The 16,778-nt window shown below is 49.6% G+C and overlaps 1 protein-coding gene across 3 annotated transcripts in view; it reads left to right on the top strand.

Moving 5' to 3' along the window:
* RBM26 (RNA binding motif protein 26) overlaps positions 1-16,778 on the top strand; it is a 116,289-nt gene that overhangs the window by 29,264 nt on the left and 70,247 nt on the right. For all 3 annotated transcript variants that reach the window (XM_044286177.1, XM_044286178.1, XM_044286176.1), the window contains exons 7-8: positions 388-648; positions 1,765-2,004. In XM_044286177.1, coding sequence (XP_044142112.1) covers positions 388-648; positions 1,765-2,004 — 501 coding nt within the window. The remainder of the gene's footprint in view (positions 1-387; positions 649-1,764; positions 2,005-16,778) is intronic.

Here is a 16,778-nt window from a genome sequence, read left to right as displayed (position 1 = left end):
TGTTTCCTTGCTTTTTGGGTGTTTTTCTTATAGACCATGGGAGAGGAGGTCTGAAAAAGAGCAAGTAAAACATGTGACTTAAAATTGCCATTCCCTAAAAAAGACTTGTTTAAAAAATTGCATTGTTTTCAAGCCAAAAAATAAAACGACGTGTGGCAGCGCGCTGAAGAGTTTTTCTGATCTCGACAGAATGTGGCCCAGGAGTTTTGATCACAGCTGGTCCTGGTTCAGAAGTTCCAGACAAATGGTTATTGATAGGTTGAGATGGCAATGCACTGCAACTGTTCTTGTATGTACTTTATTTCAGCACGTCTGACCTTAGGTGTATCTAGGTGTTCAGAGCTAGATTATCATTTAGTTTTAATGTTAATATTTTTGTTTTGTTAGACAAGGATTCCGTAAGACCTAAATATAATCTTGAGCGGTCAGATCCCTCAGATGACGGTTACCAGACCACTACCCCAGTACCTCACATTGGATCAGCACATTATCCTGTACCGACGCTAAGCAGCACTATCACAGTGATAACCCCTTCACATCACGGCAATAATTCAGCGGAAAATTGGCAAGAATTCCATGAAGACCAAGTGGACCACAGCAATTATGGAAGACCTCCCATACCCAAGAAGCGCTGCAGAGACTATGATGGTATTGAGTTATAAAATGTTCTTTATAAAGTCTGTTATTTCCTCTTGGGCCATATTTACTCCTGCCCTCTTTATTTCCATTGTTCTGCTCTGTTATACGAGCAGAACAGCAAAATTAATGGGATCGTATGAGCCTTCACATGACGGACTCGAACAGATCCGGACTGATCTGATTGTGCCAGTCAGGTCTCTGTCATGAGATGTGGCATTTTACCAGACGAGATAGCATGGAGTGCTGTGCTATTCTGTCCTTCTATATTTATTTTTATTTTTATTTTTTCCAGAATCGTGTCCTAATGGAGCCTCCAATGCAGATGTGAACCAGTAGTGTGTATATACCTTCACATGTGACTCACAATTGGGAAGGTTTATTCTGACTGCAATGGCAGCTTTACAGTCACATTAAGTATGACTGATTTTATTTCAAGATCTTCTCCAACAAGTGGCACCTGTTGGAAGTTTATGGCACACCCCACACTAGGAGTGAACAGAATATCTAACAGCAGGCACTTCAGTCTTATTAAAGGTTTATTGCTATGGCTTCATAATCAGTGGAGGTCCAGCCTCTGGTACCCCAACCGAATAAGTGGGCCATTGCAGCACAATCACAGTGATTCCCACCTAGACAGTGGCACCCCAACCACCCTCTTTAAATGGGAACTGCAGCACATCCCCGTTCAAGTGAATGGGGCCTGCTGCATTTCCCCTGCACAGCTGGCCGGCCATGAGTAACATACCTATGGACACCTATATCTCCAGTTCAGCCTATTCCGAAGCCATTTAGGGGGGGGGGGGGAATCTTTCCTGGCTTCCTATGTGGCAATCAGAATAAATTCTATTGTTCCTCGCAAGAAATGGATCCAGGCCCCTCTTGAACTCCATTTAGTGCCATGACCACCACTACCTCGCCTGGCACAGAGATCCATAGTCTCACTGCTCTTGCAGTAAAGAATCCCCTTCTATGTTGGTGGAAAAACCCTTCTTTCTTCTAGACATAATGTATCAAGAGCTGGATTTTAAAATTCCATAGTAAATTGTTTTTTTTAGATTTTTTTTTTTCTTTCTTTATATAACTTTTAACATGTTTGTGGACTTAATATAATTTTCTTTTTTCCAGAGAAAGGATTTTGCATGCGAGGTGATCTGTGTCCATTTGATCATGGCAGCGATCCTGTAGTTGTTGAAGATGTGAATCTACCTGGAATACTTCCATTCCCTGCACAGCCACCTGTTGTAGATGGACCACCCCCACCAGGACTTCCACCTCCTCCATCACTTTTAACCCCTCCCCCTGTAAATTTACGACCGCCAGTTCCTCCACCGGGTCCTCTCCCACCCAGCCTTCCACCTGTTACAGGTAATGTTATATATCTATACATGGTGATTATGCAAGGAAAGAAGAAATGGTAGATATTTTTTGTTGTTCTTCCTTTCTTTTCTATTGGGATCTGTTCCCAGTTTTCCTTAAAAGAACGTTAAAACAACTTCTGTAAGGGTCACACTAGCGTTATTCTTATCCGGCATTGAGTTCCGTCCTATGGGCTCTATACCGGAAAAGAACTGATCAGTTTTATCCTAATGCATTCTGAATGGAGAGCAATCTGTTCAGGATGTCTTCAGTTCAGTCTTTTTACCTTTTCAGGACAGAGATAATACAGCAGCATGTCCAAAATTCCGGAACACTTGCCGGATCTGGCATTTTTTTCCCATTGAAATGCATTAATGCCTGATCCGGCCCAAGTGTTCCGGCAAAACGGATCCAGCATTGCAGTCTGCGCACACTCAGACTGCAAAAAAATGTGAAGAAAAATAAATGCCTGGTCTGTTTTTTCCGGATGACACCGGAGAGACTGATCCGTCTGACAAACGCCATCAGTTTGCATATGTTTTGCCGGAATCCTCTGCCGCAAGTGTGAAAGTATCCTAAATACAACACTTCTAGGAACGTTCTTCAGAAAAACTTATTAGACTCTGTTCACCTTTGTGTTGTATTTTTGTAAACTACTATGCTTCGCCAGATCCATCAGGTGGCTGACGCTGGCAGCGACCAACAGATCTTACTGACTTGCAAAGGGTCAGTCAGGTTCCACCATGCCAACTTTTGTTTTGACAGGAAACATTTCTCGTGCATGGCATTGGGGGACACAGCACCATGGGTATATGTCCAACTACCACTAGGAGGCACTAGACACAAAAAGTGTTGGCTCCTCCCAGGTGGGCTATACCCTCTCCACAGGCACGAGGCTATTCAGTTTTAGTCTAGTGTCCGTAGGAGGCAGACCTGTCCTGCTTTTTTGCAGGTTCTGCTGTTTTTTATTTTTATTCTTTTCTTTTTTCTCTCTTCCGCAGGTCTCGGTGTTCTCCACCGTTATACCTGCTGCAGGCTGGGGCTCCATCGTGTTCCACTTTAGTTGCCCCCCTGCGGGCGCGTACTTCGGTACCATCGCCGGTCACCCAGTCCCCACGGACTGCATCCGCAGTGGCTTGCCGGCATTCCCACGGTTTCCGTGTTGAGTCTGCCGAAGGGGTGACCCTGCTGCGCCCGAAGACATCGGATGGTGAGTATATCTGATGGTGAGTATACTCCCCTGTGTCCCTGCCCCAGGGTTAGGTTCCCTCCTGTGGCCAGGGGGATGGGATCCACCTTAGCTGGGGGTCCTGGGGAGCCTCCATCTTCCCCCTAGCCAACCCCCCCTTTTTTCTGGGGGGGGTTATATTCTTGTTTTCCCTCCCTTCTCTTCCCCCTTGGTTGGTCTTTTCTCTCCTCCCTGGCCACACAGTCTTCTCCCTGGCTTCTCCGCTACTTTAGTCCCCGGCTTCTGCCGGGACTAGGCCTCATCTTCTGTGGCCCGTTCCCGGCTCCCAGGTGCTCCGTTTGCCCTGATCCACCTGTCCCTAGGTGTCGCTTCTCCCCCCCTACCCTCCTCACCTATTTTTATGATTCGGTGGGCCCTCTGCCGGCCGCGGTTCGCCCCGCCCCCCTCGCTCCATTCCCGGCCGCCTTAATAAATCGAGGCCCCGGCTTTTGGGCCTGCTAGGCCGCAATCTTCCCGGCCCCTCCTCCTTGCTTCCCGGGCTTTTCTGAGCCCCGCCCGGCCCTTGGGAGGGGCTATCTCTTCACCCTTTCCTGGGCTAACGTGTTTTTTCTGCTGAAGGGGGTGGTTAACCCCTTCCCTCCCCTCAATTGCTTTATGTCCCCTGCAGCCCTACTGACCACCTCTTTTGGGGGGACAAGCTGCTGCAGCGCCTCTTTGGGGGAACAGGGCGTCCGGGTCAGGATAGACAGCCTCTGCTGGCTGCTTTTTGAGCATCTCCTCTCCCAGCCTCTCCTCGGTCGCCACGTGTTTTCACGTGCGTCCGCTGTCTGCACCTCTCTGGGTCTAACAATGGCTGCCGTGCGGTCAGCCTGTCCCTGCTGGGTGCAGTACCTCTTCCCAGATCCTTTCCCCGAACAATCCCTTTGTGTCGGTCCCCCATGAATGGGCTCCCTCCGTGTCAATGCCATGGGAACCTTGACCGCCTCTCCCTGGCGGTGTCACTGGCCGCTACCAATCCAAATTGCGGCCACCTCTGCCCTCCCAGGGTCCTCCCTGCAGATGGGGCACGCTCAGTTAGGGGTACCTGCACCCGGGTTCGGCTAGGGGTAGCTCACGGTACTCCCTCGGGTGGTCTCAACGGGGTACCACCCCTCCTCGGCATCCTCGGATCCCCCCCCAGGACAGGCCTGAGGCTGGTGACGAATCCTTCCTGTCACCCCATCCGTTGCCTCTGGGGACACCTCTGCGCCGATTCCCTCGGAACAGAGCATCAGGCGGTCTTCCTCCATACAGAAGCCCTCTGGGAGGTCAAGACGAATGTGGACGGAGGAACCTTTCCTACCCAGGGTTGGTATCCCCTCTAGTGGATTTTCGGATGGTGCTCCCTGACCACACAGGTATTCAACCGCACAGGTAAGGCAGCCGTCCCCGTGTTTAGCATACTGAGTCACCTACGCGGTGTCTCTGATACGTACGCCTTCTCCTTAACAGGGGGATGCCTGCACCACTGCCATAGGCTGTCCCTGACAAGCCTTCCTGGTTCCCCTATACCAGGGGCTATCCTCTACATATTTGAGAGTGTTTCCACAGGGTCCCCATCCTGGTGGTGGTGTTCGCCACTCTACCTCATTACAGGGGGTTCCTGTTCTGGGCAAGCGGTTAGCTCGGCTATCGCCTCCTGTAGGTTGGGGAGTTAAGAGCAATTGTACAGCTGCCTTGCCCCTTTTCATAGGTAGTGTACCTACACCTACTCCAGATGCTGGAGCCATTACTCCTGGCTGGCTCTGGGGTGTTCCATACAGCACTATTTCTCCCTTCCGGGCGAGATGTACAGGCCGCTTCGATTGCCGTTGCAATTGCACCTGTCTGTTCCCAGCCACTTTGCTCCCGTCATAGGTAGAGTATCTACGCCATCTCCTGATGCTGTAGCCAATTCCCCTGGCTGGCGCTATGGTGTTCCGTGCGGCACTATTTCTCCCTTTCTGGCGAGATTTACAGGCCGCCTTTAATTGCCGTTGAAATTGCACCTGTCTATTCCCAGCCATTTTGCTCCCTTCATAGGTAGAGTACCTACGCCATCTCCGGTGCTGTGGTCGATACCCCTGGCGGGCTCTATTGTCTTCCAGGCGGCAACATTTCTCCCTACGGGCGAGATATAGAGGCCACTTTCTATTGCCATAGAGTTGCCCCTGTCCGGTTCAGTTACACCTGTCTGTTCCCTGCCACCTTGATCCCTTAACAGGTAGAGTACCTGCACCATCTCCGGATGTGGTAGCCGTTCCTCCTGTCCGGCTTTATGGTGTACCATGTGGCATTTTCTCTCCCTTACAGGACGAGATTTTGAGGCCTCCTCCAGTTGCCGTGGCCATTGCACCTACCTCATCATAGTGTGCACCACACAGCCATCTTACTTCCTTCATAGGTAGAGTTCCTGAACCGTCTTTGATGCTGCAGCCGTTACACCTGTCTGGCTTCTATGGTGTACTATGCGGCCCTGTTTCTGTTGCCATTGCACCTACCTGATTGTAGTGTGCACCTGTCTTGTTCTTTGTGGTACCGTGCGGCCCTATGGGTTCCATTGTTAACGCGGTTGCTGTTGCACCTCTCTGGGTCTGGGGTGCACCATGCGGCCACATTGCTTCGATCTTAAATGAAGTTCCTCTTCACAGCCATATTTCTACTTTACAGGTTGTGTACCTGTACCCTCCGAATGCTGTCGCATCCCCAGATGCTGTGGCTATGTTTCCACTCTCCTTGGTCGGCAACATGCAGCCACTTTACCTTTATTTTAGGCGTGTGTTTGTAGTACCCCAAGTGCTGGGCCCTGTGGTGCGATCTGTGGCCCAGACAGTTTCTTTCTTACTAGGTGTTTTCTGCCCACGGGTTCTAATCTGTGCTGCAGATGTTGGTTCCATCCGTTTGGTTCTTCCATACGTCTGCCACTCCGTTACTGTCGTCCTCATTGGTCTCCTTGTGCCGCTCAAGGCACTGTCAGCACCAGGTCACCCTTGTTCAGCATGTGCATGGTTACCATATCTGGCAGGGGTGGTTCAGCCCATCCCCCACCTTATCGGTCTAGTGCTGCTTCTGGTAGCTCCAGTATATGACTGATCTGTCTGGTCCGGCGGGTGGTCCTCATTCAACCTCCTACTCCATGGCCAGGTGGTTGTTGGCCTTTGTGCTAGAGTTGCTCTTGCTTTCTCTTTAAGGTCCTACGGTATGCTGTGCTCCGCGTTACCCCATGTTATAGGGGAGTACTCACATTGTTTCCTATTGCTGAGTGGGCCATTCCTGGTGTAGTACAAGGATCTCCACTGGATCTTCTACCTTGTTTGGACATGTTGCTGGTGAGCATCGGCCGCGGCAGTGGTTTTCGGTCATCGCTGGATGTCCGCCTCACGGTATCCTTCTGGGTCCACGGCTTTTATCATTGCTGGACGTCCTCCCTGACGGGTCAAGGACAGGACCTCTGAGCGCCACACACACCTGTCTGAATTTTCAGCTGATTGCTCTGGTATCGGACAGGGCCCCGTAGTTCCTTCTGGGTCCAGGTGTTTTCGGTATTCCCTTGTATTTTCTGCTTAGTTGTGCTACATGGCGAAGGGGCAGTCCTCTTGGACCTTGCTGTCGTCTGCACCTGTCTGGTACTTTCTCCCCCCTGGAAGTTTTCTGTATGCCGGTCGCAGCTGGTTTCTACATTTCTATGTAGGCTACCCCGGTTTTTTCATGGCGACTTCTGCATTCCTTATGCATATCGATGTCTGTCGTTTTGTGGTACCTCCGAGCTGCTGTACTTGCCCTCTCTGGGACAATGTTTACGGTTTGCTGGTCAATGTTTTTGGTGCGGCTAGTTGTCCATGGCCAATGTCCCTTCCCCTATGGCGGTTTCTTTTCGCCTTTCCTGGATATGCTGGCTTGCGTTGTCTTCCGGTGGTTCAGCTCCTGGTTCCTTGTGACCCCATCTGGGTACTCCTTTCTGGAGTCCCTGTCCCTGTTCATTTGAGGTCCTCTTGGGATTTGTCTTTTTTTCCATCCTCCCACGTAAAGTACCTGGTATTGAGTGGTTTGGTGCTACGGTTTGCAATTCCACCGTATGGTCTCCTTCGGGAGGGACCTCCTCCTGTTGTAGACCCCTTCCTCCTTAGGCTGTTTGGAGTGCTCTTCTTCTACTCCCATGTCTGTCAGTCCAGTGTGTTCCTGCCAAGGTTGCCTGGGCCTGTCTCTGGTTCCTTTTTTCCATGATACTTCACATGCCCAGAGTTTCCTCTGGTCTTGCGCTTTACAGTGCTATCTTGTTTTCGGAGGCTTGTGCCTCGTTTCCTGTTTTTGGGGACGCAGGAGCGATCGTTCTTTGTTCCTGGCTTTTACCTACAACCCCCTCCTTCTCCAAGGGTTGGCAGTTTCCTCTAGCAGCCTTGGGTTTTCGCCTTTACATGGGGCGCTTGGCTTCTTCACCTGGCCTTGCGGTGAGGGGAGTCCCTCTCCCTTCACATGTGAGCCTTGCTATGGCTTCCCTCACTCGTTTGGTTTCCAGTGCTTCCCTGTTTCTTTTCTCCCCTGGCCTTTCAGGGGATGGCCACAGGTTTATGGGTCTGAGACAATGTAGGGCGTTGGGTCGATCCAACACGCAGTGCTGTCCTAATTTTTTTCTCCAGCCCTTGGCTGCGCTTGGTGTTCCCTTTTGCCACCTTCTTGCATTTGGGATTTTCTTCCAGACATTTGTCCTGGGGTGCTGGCAGCCTTCCCTGCTTCTTCTGAGGTTTCTTCCTTGTTATGAGACCTCTTGCCCATTCCGTGTTTTTTCCTGTTGGGTCACATGGTCACATTCTCCTGCACCTGTATGCCCAGCCGGTGGCACGTCTCTTCTTTTCCCACCCTCAGGGACTGCTTTGGGACATCCCATGGTGCTGTGTCCCCCAATGCCATGCACGAGAAAATTGGATTTTTTGTACTCACCGTAAAATCCTTTTCTCGTAGTAGGCATTGGGGGACACAGATCCCACCCTATGTTTTTACTTCCGCTTCTCCGGGCTGGTCTCTTGATCTTTCCCGGTACGGGAGTTGTTGGTTCCTTGCTTTTCTTCTCTCTCCTACTGCTTTTGGTACAAACTGAATAGCCTCGTGCCTGTGGAGAGGGTATAGCCCACCTGGGAGGAGCCAACACTTTTTGTGTCTAGTGCCTCCTAGTGGTAGTTGGACATATACCCATGGTGCTGTGTCCCCCAATGCCTACTACGAGAAAAGGATTTTACGGTGAGTACAAAAAATCCAATTTTTCCTGCATCCTTTTCCCTCTGCAGCTGTATTATGGCCTTTAAAAGAGTTTTCCGACATTTTAAGGCCTTATGCACACGAACGTATTTTGTTTCCGTGTCCGTTCAGTTTTTTTTTGCAGATAGGATGCGGACCTGTTCATTTTAATGGTTCCGCAAAAAATGCAGGCACCACACCGCGTGCTGTCCGCATCCGTATGTCCCCTTCCGTAGCCCCACAGAAAAAAATAACATGTCCTATTCTTGTCCGTTTTAGGCATTGTTACAATGGATCCGCCCAAAAAATGGATGGCATACGGATGTGATCATGTGTGTTGTTTTTTTTTTTTTTAGGACCGCAAAACGCATACGGTCGTGTGCATGTAGCCTAACGCTGATGACTTATCCTCAGGATAGGTCATCAGTCTCTGATCAGCGGGGGTCCGACACCCGGGACCCCCTCCAATCAGCTGTTTGAGAAGGCAACGAAGCTCACAGGAGGTCTTATCCATAAGCTCAGCTCCGTACATTGTACAGCGGCTGTACTTAGTATCATACTCGACCCCATTCGCTTCTATAAGCTGAGCTGCGCCTAGTCCATGTCACTGATAAACGTGTCGTCAATGGCCTGTGAGAAAGCCGCGGCACTACTGCGTAGTAAAATCCTGGAAAACTTTAATGCTTCAGCTGCTGTTTTGTAAAATATCTAGTTTTAAAAGATCTTCTCCAAGCAAGTTTTTACCCTACTCTTTTTGACCTTACATTTAGTCCACTTCATGTGACCATAAAACGTCCATGTCCATTTTGTGATCCGAAAATAGTGGATCCTCAAAACACAGGCATCGGCAGTGTTCACCCCACATTGCGATGTGGACCCTTTGAATTAAACGGGTCTGCAATCCGGATATATGACTAAGATAGGACATGTGCTGTCTTTTGGGGCACGGTCCCGGATTCACACTGTCATGTGAATGGGACCTTACACACGTCTTCCTCTACATCGCATGCTTAACTGCAGCAGCTGTCCATCAAATATCCTTTCTGTGCTCCCATTGGTCATCTCATCTGTTCACCTGTTACTAACTCCGCCCACCAACTGTCACTTCTGCTCTTGTTTTACACCTTCTCCAGCCAGTCCCTGTTACTGTCACAGTAAGGACTGGCACCTACCAGGGGCAGCATTAAAGAAGGTAACACCAAATTGGCAAAAATGACTCTCCTCCTTTTCAGGCTAATTGCCAGTAACCATTGAAAACCAGGAAAATTCCCTTCTGACTTTGTTGCGGAGGTTTCATCTCTTCCTGTTCCCTCTTAAATCAGTCTTGACCCATCAGCTTTTTGCACATCAAAATGTGGTAGGATTAAAGCTGGAATCACACAGTAATTTGAGCCAATGCCAGGAGTCTATTCAAAAGAAATGGGAAAATTAATCAAAGGACCTTTCCTTCCTGCTGGATCCACATACGGCTTTGGCTCAGAAAACTGCATGTGTGATTGCTGCCTTAGCACCCATTTTCATGGTCAGATTATTGGGCCAATTGTCTAGTATGAGTGCTCTTTCCCATTAATTGGTCTGTGTCCGGACGATCACCTGTAAATTGAGACCAGGGCTTGACCTGATTGTTTATGCGGCACATAAATTAGTGTTTGGCGGTATTATTCCTGGCAAGGAAGGTGATCGCCATGAGATGGATGGGCGACAGACCACCGCCTTGACACAATGGAAGCAGCTAGTCAACTCCATCATACCATATGAAAATATAGTATTCAAAAATAGGGGCTGCACATCTAAATTTCAGAAGGTATGGGGGATATGGTGTGCTTCTCCAAGCACTGCTTACTCAACACATGGATTGTCTGAGGCCTTAAGAGCAGAACAAGCCGAACAACAGTGATTTTGATATGTGGGGGGAGTCGAGTGAGGTGTATAGAATTGGGTCAGCTGAGACTTCATACAATGTCTACGCAGTCATATTTATTTTACTTGGGTGGGTCTTTATGTTCGAGGTAATAATGGAACAGCAACGACACAGCACAGGTGTTTATTGTTAAAAACTTTTATTTCTTATGATTTCGCTTAGTCTACTCGGCAATATGATGCTCATGTCGTATGTACAATTTCTCTGGATGCTTCAACTGTACTAATGTTGTTGTATATTGTCTTACGACTGTCATTAATACTTGCTTTGTGTTTCCAATAAAGCGAATTAAAAAATAAAAATTAGTGTTTGGCAGCATTTCTCCCTGTGTAATCAGGGATCTCCTGCCCACAAATAATACGGGAGATTTATCAAAACTGCTGTGAAGGAAAGCTGGCTTAGTTGCCCATAACAACCATTGAAAGGTGAGACTTGATTGGTTGCTATGGGCAACTAAGCCAGTTTTTCTTTACACCAGTTTTAATACATTTCCCCCAAATAATCTTTATGGGGATGAATGCTTATATTTGCTTTTGTTCATTGTTGAGAAAAATGATGTTTCTCGCCCATATTCATTGGGGGACACAGAGACCATGGGTATGCCATGTCCTCTAGGAGGCGTTGACACTAGTAAAAGCTGTTAGCTCCTCCCCTGGCAGCTATAACTCCTCCAGCCTGGAGAGAGAGCTTCAGTTTTTTCTAGTGTCAATAGGAGGAAAGACCTCCCTGCTCTGCAGGGAATCTCCTGAAGATTTTTTATTTGAGTTTATTTTTTTTCCTTCTTTTTCAGATGGGAAAACAGTGGACGCCTCGCCTCCCTGTTCTCCCGGGGTCGAGTTGCGCCAGTGCCGGTGTCCCGCACTGGTGCCTCTCCTACAAAAGACAAGGTGGATCAGGGCAGCCAAGGGGTCACCTAGGTCCGCCAAAGAGAAGACCCTCCCACCATACCAGAGTCCTGCCACTCTGGTGCCAGCTGCTGAGGAGATAACCCTGCTGGAAAAGGTGACCTTACAGGCCCACTTACGCTGGGTTCAGACCTGAGTGTTTTTACAGCATGTTCCTACGCGCTGTAAAACGCTCAACAAGGAGAAACCAATGCTTCCCTATCGGCATGGTTCTCACCTGGGCGTTTTACAGCGAGGTTCTCACCTGGACGCCCCATGAGCTTCTTTGGGGCGTCTTGTCGCGCGTTCCCGTACATAGACTTCCGGGAACGCGCGACAATGGGCGTTCGCTTGTCTCTGTATGCGCGATTGCAAACGCCCATACAATCGCGCATACAGAGTGCTCCATCGCGAACGCTCAGGTCTGAACCCAGCGTTAGGGAGGGTGAAGTGAAGAGGAGGAAGATAGGCAAGTACAGGACTAGGTAAGTATGTTAACCCTCTCCCTCCTTTCCTATTTGAAGGGTTCTACGGAATAGGCTTCCTCCTTGGACAGACAGGACTTCTTTTTTTTTTTTTTTTTTTTTTAGCCCAGCTCCACAGTCTTCCCTCCCCCTCTGTGCCGTCGGTACTCGGGCACATAGGGGGTTAATGGCATTAAATCACAGCGGGCAACCGTGCACACTGCTTTGGTCGGGTGTAGAGAAGATGCAGAGTGCCCGCGCATAACGCAGGGTTGGACCTCTGATCTCCCCTTGTCTCTGCTCCCCAGCAATAATCATCCCCTGGAAACGGGCCCCTAAGAGTGCGCCGCTCCAGGAGGCTAACACCAGCATTGGGTCCGGGCACCGCAAAAAATCTGGCCTCATCTGATCACTACGGCCAGCGCACCATTCTGCCTGCGCAATCCACTGGTAGATCTGGATATTTCCTTTCACCCTCTGGGGCTGTTTGGTTGCCAAGCGCTGCCTGTGCAATCCAATTGTGTACATCCGGACCTTCCCAATCACCCTCTGGGGTCGTTTGGTTGATTAGCACCACCTGCGCAATCCAATTGTGTACATCTGGATCGTCCCAGTCAATCTGGGTCGTTTTGGTTGATAGTGCTGCTTGCACAAACCCATGGTGGACAAACCCTCCGGGGTCGTTTGGTTGATATTCTCCACCTGCGCAATCCAATGGTGGACCTCTGGACCTTCCCACTCCCTCCAGGTCGTTTGGTTGATAAGCACTGCCTGCGCACTCCCATGGTGGATCTCCGGACTTCCCAATCGCCTCAATCCGGTGAGTGAACCTCTAGAAGTTCCCATTCCACCCCTAGGTAGTTTAGTTGATAACTCGCGACGGCCATGGACAAGATTCTGAGAGTTAAGGCTGCACACAACAGGCCAGAGCAGGATATTTTCCTCCTTGGTCACCTCCACACCCCCACCCTTCCTCCCTAGGGTCACGCTCTGACGCACCCACCTCTCCCTGGAGAGGTTCGGCCCGAAGGGGGATCAGTGGTTCGGTCACTGCCGTGATTCCGGCGCGATTTTCCAAGATGGCGTCCGAGGCAGACAGCAGTACTTGTCGTATGCATTACCCCCTTGTTGAGTATTTTCACTATACTGGATGCAGTACTCCCTTGGATAATATCTCCCTCCATTGGGGTCTAACCACACTAGAACTGTTTTAGTACCGGCAGTGGGCGTTCCCCCTTTTAGTAGGTGGCGGAACTGCATTCCCACTGGGGACAGTATTTACTGTATGCATTAGCCTCTTCCATAGTGGCGCTATGGCATTATCCCTGGTTCAGGGTTTACTGTATGTCTTACCCCCCTTACGTAGGTGGGGTATTGATACGGACTATCCAGAAACCTTGCCCTTTCTGTAAGAGGCGTACTCCCTCTCTACTTGGATTCAGTTCCTGCTAGATGCATTACTGCATTGCCACCCTTCATGGTGGAGTACTTACACTAGCACTGAGTGCAGTGCTTGCCACAAGCATTTCCCCCTTGATTGGTGGGATAATTACATCATTGCTCCTCCCACAAGTGGTCTGCTACCGTGGGGAATGAGTACACATCTTGGATGTGGCACTTCAACTACGCCACGGCTATAGATGCCTGAGCTTCTTCTACAAGTGAAGCGTAGCGAGTATCGATCACGCTGGTGCCCTGTACTCTTCTTTTTATGATATTTTGGTGCCACCAGTGGATACTGTGGCTGTTTCCACGTTGTGTATTTTTCCTTCGGTGCCGGTTTGGGGCATGAATATGACAACCTCTCTCCTCTTGGGGTTGCTCATGTGTCCTAGCGTCCCCCATCTCCAAGCTCCTCCACTGTTCCAATATGTGACTTCAGCAATATGTAGTGCGTACACCATGGCACGTAATATTGTGATTATATTCCAGCAAGTCGAGTGTTACACTGACTCTATATTTCTATCCACCATTCCTGATGTGGGAAGTGGTTGTGCTGGCATTCTGGTTTAGCTTTACAGCGTGATCTCTTCTGCTGGTGCCGATTTTACGCTGGTACTAGCGTTTGCAGTTGCTGCAGTGGGACGTTCCCTCAGGTAGGGGTTCTAACCTGACACTGGCTTGGCGGTTGTTCCTGTTCAACGCCCTTCCCAGGTGGAGTGTTTAAGGTTAGCTCTCCTTCCCTGGGGCAGTATGGTACCATGGCCTCTACCGGATACCTCTAGTCTGCCCCTCAGTTTATGCTGGTGGGCACGCTGCAGCTCCTACGGTACAGGGGTCCTGGAGTAGCTATTACATACTCTGGCTCCTCCTGCACGGCTCCTTCGTCATGTGACGGGTTCTTCTAATGCCAAATTCGGTGGCGTACGCTGCATGTCCTCCTCCTTAGGTGGAGTGTGGCATCGCCACCATCATCCGGTGGCTACTTTTGTGTTGTGCCAGTCTCAGATGGGGAATGGGCTTCGCCCTACCACTCTTTTCTTACGTTTTTTTTTCCTTCTCTGGCTCAGGGTTCACGGCCACTCCGCAAACCTTGGTAGCTCCTACTTTACTACTTCCCCTCATCTATGTTGATGCAGGATATTGGTTCTGTGTTTTTTTTTTCCAGTCTTGTTCCGGACCGACTGTTGGGCTGTGACGTTTTCCAAGTCCTACCCGTTGGTCCCGGGTGTACTACCCGTATCTACAACTACCTCTCTCAAGACTTGACTACTGACTGCCATGTCAGTCCGATGTAGTCCTGCCCTTTCACTGCACATTCCGTGGCTAGACTACGAGACTCGCCATGCCAGGCTGAGCGGGGGTGCTGTCACGACTGTTGATGGAGTGTTGTTCCTGGAATGGAACACCCCTTCTATTCTTCCTCCTCGAGGCAGAGTTTTTTTCTCTCATCTTGGTCTGGTCGAAATTTTCCGTCGAGCAGTGTTGCTACACCGTCGATACACTGTCGCTGACTGAACTCTACCGCCAATGATTCTCATATCGTCTCTACTTTTACTTTGGCTTGCAGTTGGACATACCTCATTCAGGCGTTCCTTTCTCGGTAGTTTATAAGCCAGCTTCTCATTCTCCCCACAAGCCTCTTCGGTTCGGGGGACATTGGTGGACCACTTACCGTTTCCGTGGAGCGCTTCCCTTTAGCAGGGGTGGATCCTGTGGTCCTGGGTTTTTGGTTGGCCCTTAGTTTCTTGCTGGGGCAGTTTCGGCGCTGTGTATCCTTTCCAGCATCCTCTGACTCACCCGGGGCCCATAATACCTTCCTTCAGAGAATGGCACATACGGTTCCTCCATACCGTCCTCCTTTACCGCCTTGGGATCTGACCTTAGTCGTTTCAGCGCTCCGGAATTCTCCCTTTGAACCCTTGTGGGAGATGTCACTCCTGTCGTGGTTTTTTTCTGGTGGCTATCGCATCCATCAGGTGGGTGTCCGGGTTGGGGCGCTCTCTTACAGAGAACCTCCTGGTTCTAACAGGGATAAGCGGTTCCCCGGCCCGTTCATTCCTTTCTCCGACAGTGGTCTCTGATTTCCATTTCAATGAAGAAACTATCCTTCCATCACTGTGTCCCTCCTCTTCACCCCCTAGGGCAGGCATCCTCAAACTACGGCCCTCCAGCTGTTGCAAAACTACAACTCCCAGCATGCCCGAACAGCCTACAGGTATCAGTCTACAGCAGGGCATTGTGGGAGTTGTAGTTTTACAACAGCTGGAGGGCTGCAGTTTGAGGATGCCTGCCCTAGGGAAAGGGAGTTAGGTCATTTGGACGTTGTCAGGGCTCTGACGATTTATTCACAGTCTTCAGTTCCTTCCGGTGTACGGACTCTCCTTTTTTGTCATCCCGGAGGGTCCTCGCAAGGCATTGGCGGCTTCCAGGGTGGCAATTGTACATCTGCATTTGCTTAAGCGTACTGCACCCGGGGCAGGGTCCAGCCCTTCGGTGTCACGGCTAACTCCACCACAGCAGTGGGCGCTCTTGGGCTCGGAGGATTCAAAGTTCAGCCGCGCAGTTGTGCAGGGCGGCTACTGTCATCCTTACGCACATTCACAGGATTTTGCCAGATGCATACTTATACATCGGCGGGCGCCGCCTTTGGACCACATGGTCTTGCAGGCGGCAGTTCTTAGTTACCTGCAGGGGCGCTTGCTCCATGTGGTTTTTCCTCCTTGTGGACTGCTCTCGGACGTCCCACGGTCTCTGTGTCCCCCAATGAATATGGGCGAGAAAAGGAGATTTTTGTATAACTTACCAGTAAAATCTCTTTCTCGCTCTTTATTGGGAGACACAGCACCCACCCAGTATTATTGTTCGGCCACAGTTGTGGCTGTTGCTGGTTAGAACCTAGTTCGGTTCTTGGCATTGTTGCTGTTACACGTTTTTTCATTGGTTGGCTTACTTCTCCTACTGCTTCTCACAACCTAAGCTCTCTCTCCAGGCTGGAGGGGGTATAGCTGCCAGGGGAGGAGCTAACAGCTTTTAGTAGTGTCAATGCCTCCTAGAGGACATAGCTATACCCACGGTCTCTGTGTCTGCCAATGAAGAGCGAGAAAGAGATTTTACAGGTCAGTTATACAAAAATCTCCTTTTTTATATATGCAAATGAACCTCTAGGAGCAATGGAGGCATTGCTGTTACGCCTAAAGACTCGACTCTCTCTCCATATACCGCACCCTCTGCATTTTGACTGACAGGACCAGGTAGTGAAAACCTCATCACCACCTGGCCTCGTCAATTAACCCCTTAAGGACCGGGCTCATTTTCACCTTCTGGACCAGGCCATTTTTGCAAATCTGACCAGTGTCACTTTAAGTGCTGATAACTTTAAAATGCTTTGATTTATCCAGGCCATTCTGAGATTGTTTTTTTCGTTACATATTGTACTTCATGACACTGGTAAAATGGAGTAAAAAATATTTATATTAATTATTTATAAAAAAAAAATACCAGATTTACCAAAAATCTAGAAAAAGTTTCAATTTCTCTACTTCTATAATGCATAGTAATACCTCCAAAATAGTTATTACTTTACATTCCCCATATGTCTACTTCATGTTTGGATCATTTTGGGAATGATATTT

This window comes from Bufo gargarizans, chromosome 3, assembly GCF_014858855.1.
Source record: "Bufo gargarizans isolate SCDJY-AF-19 chromosome 3, ASM1485885v1, whole genome shotgun sequence".
Classification (NCBI taxonomy): domain Eukaryota; kingdom Metazoa; phylum Chordata; class Amphibia; order Anura; family Bufonidae; genus Bufo; species Bufo gargarizans.
The sequence above is the reverse complement of the archived record's forward strand: the minus strand, read 5'-3'. Positions and strand labels throughout refer to the sequence as shown.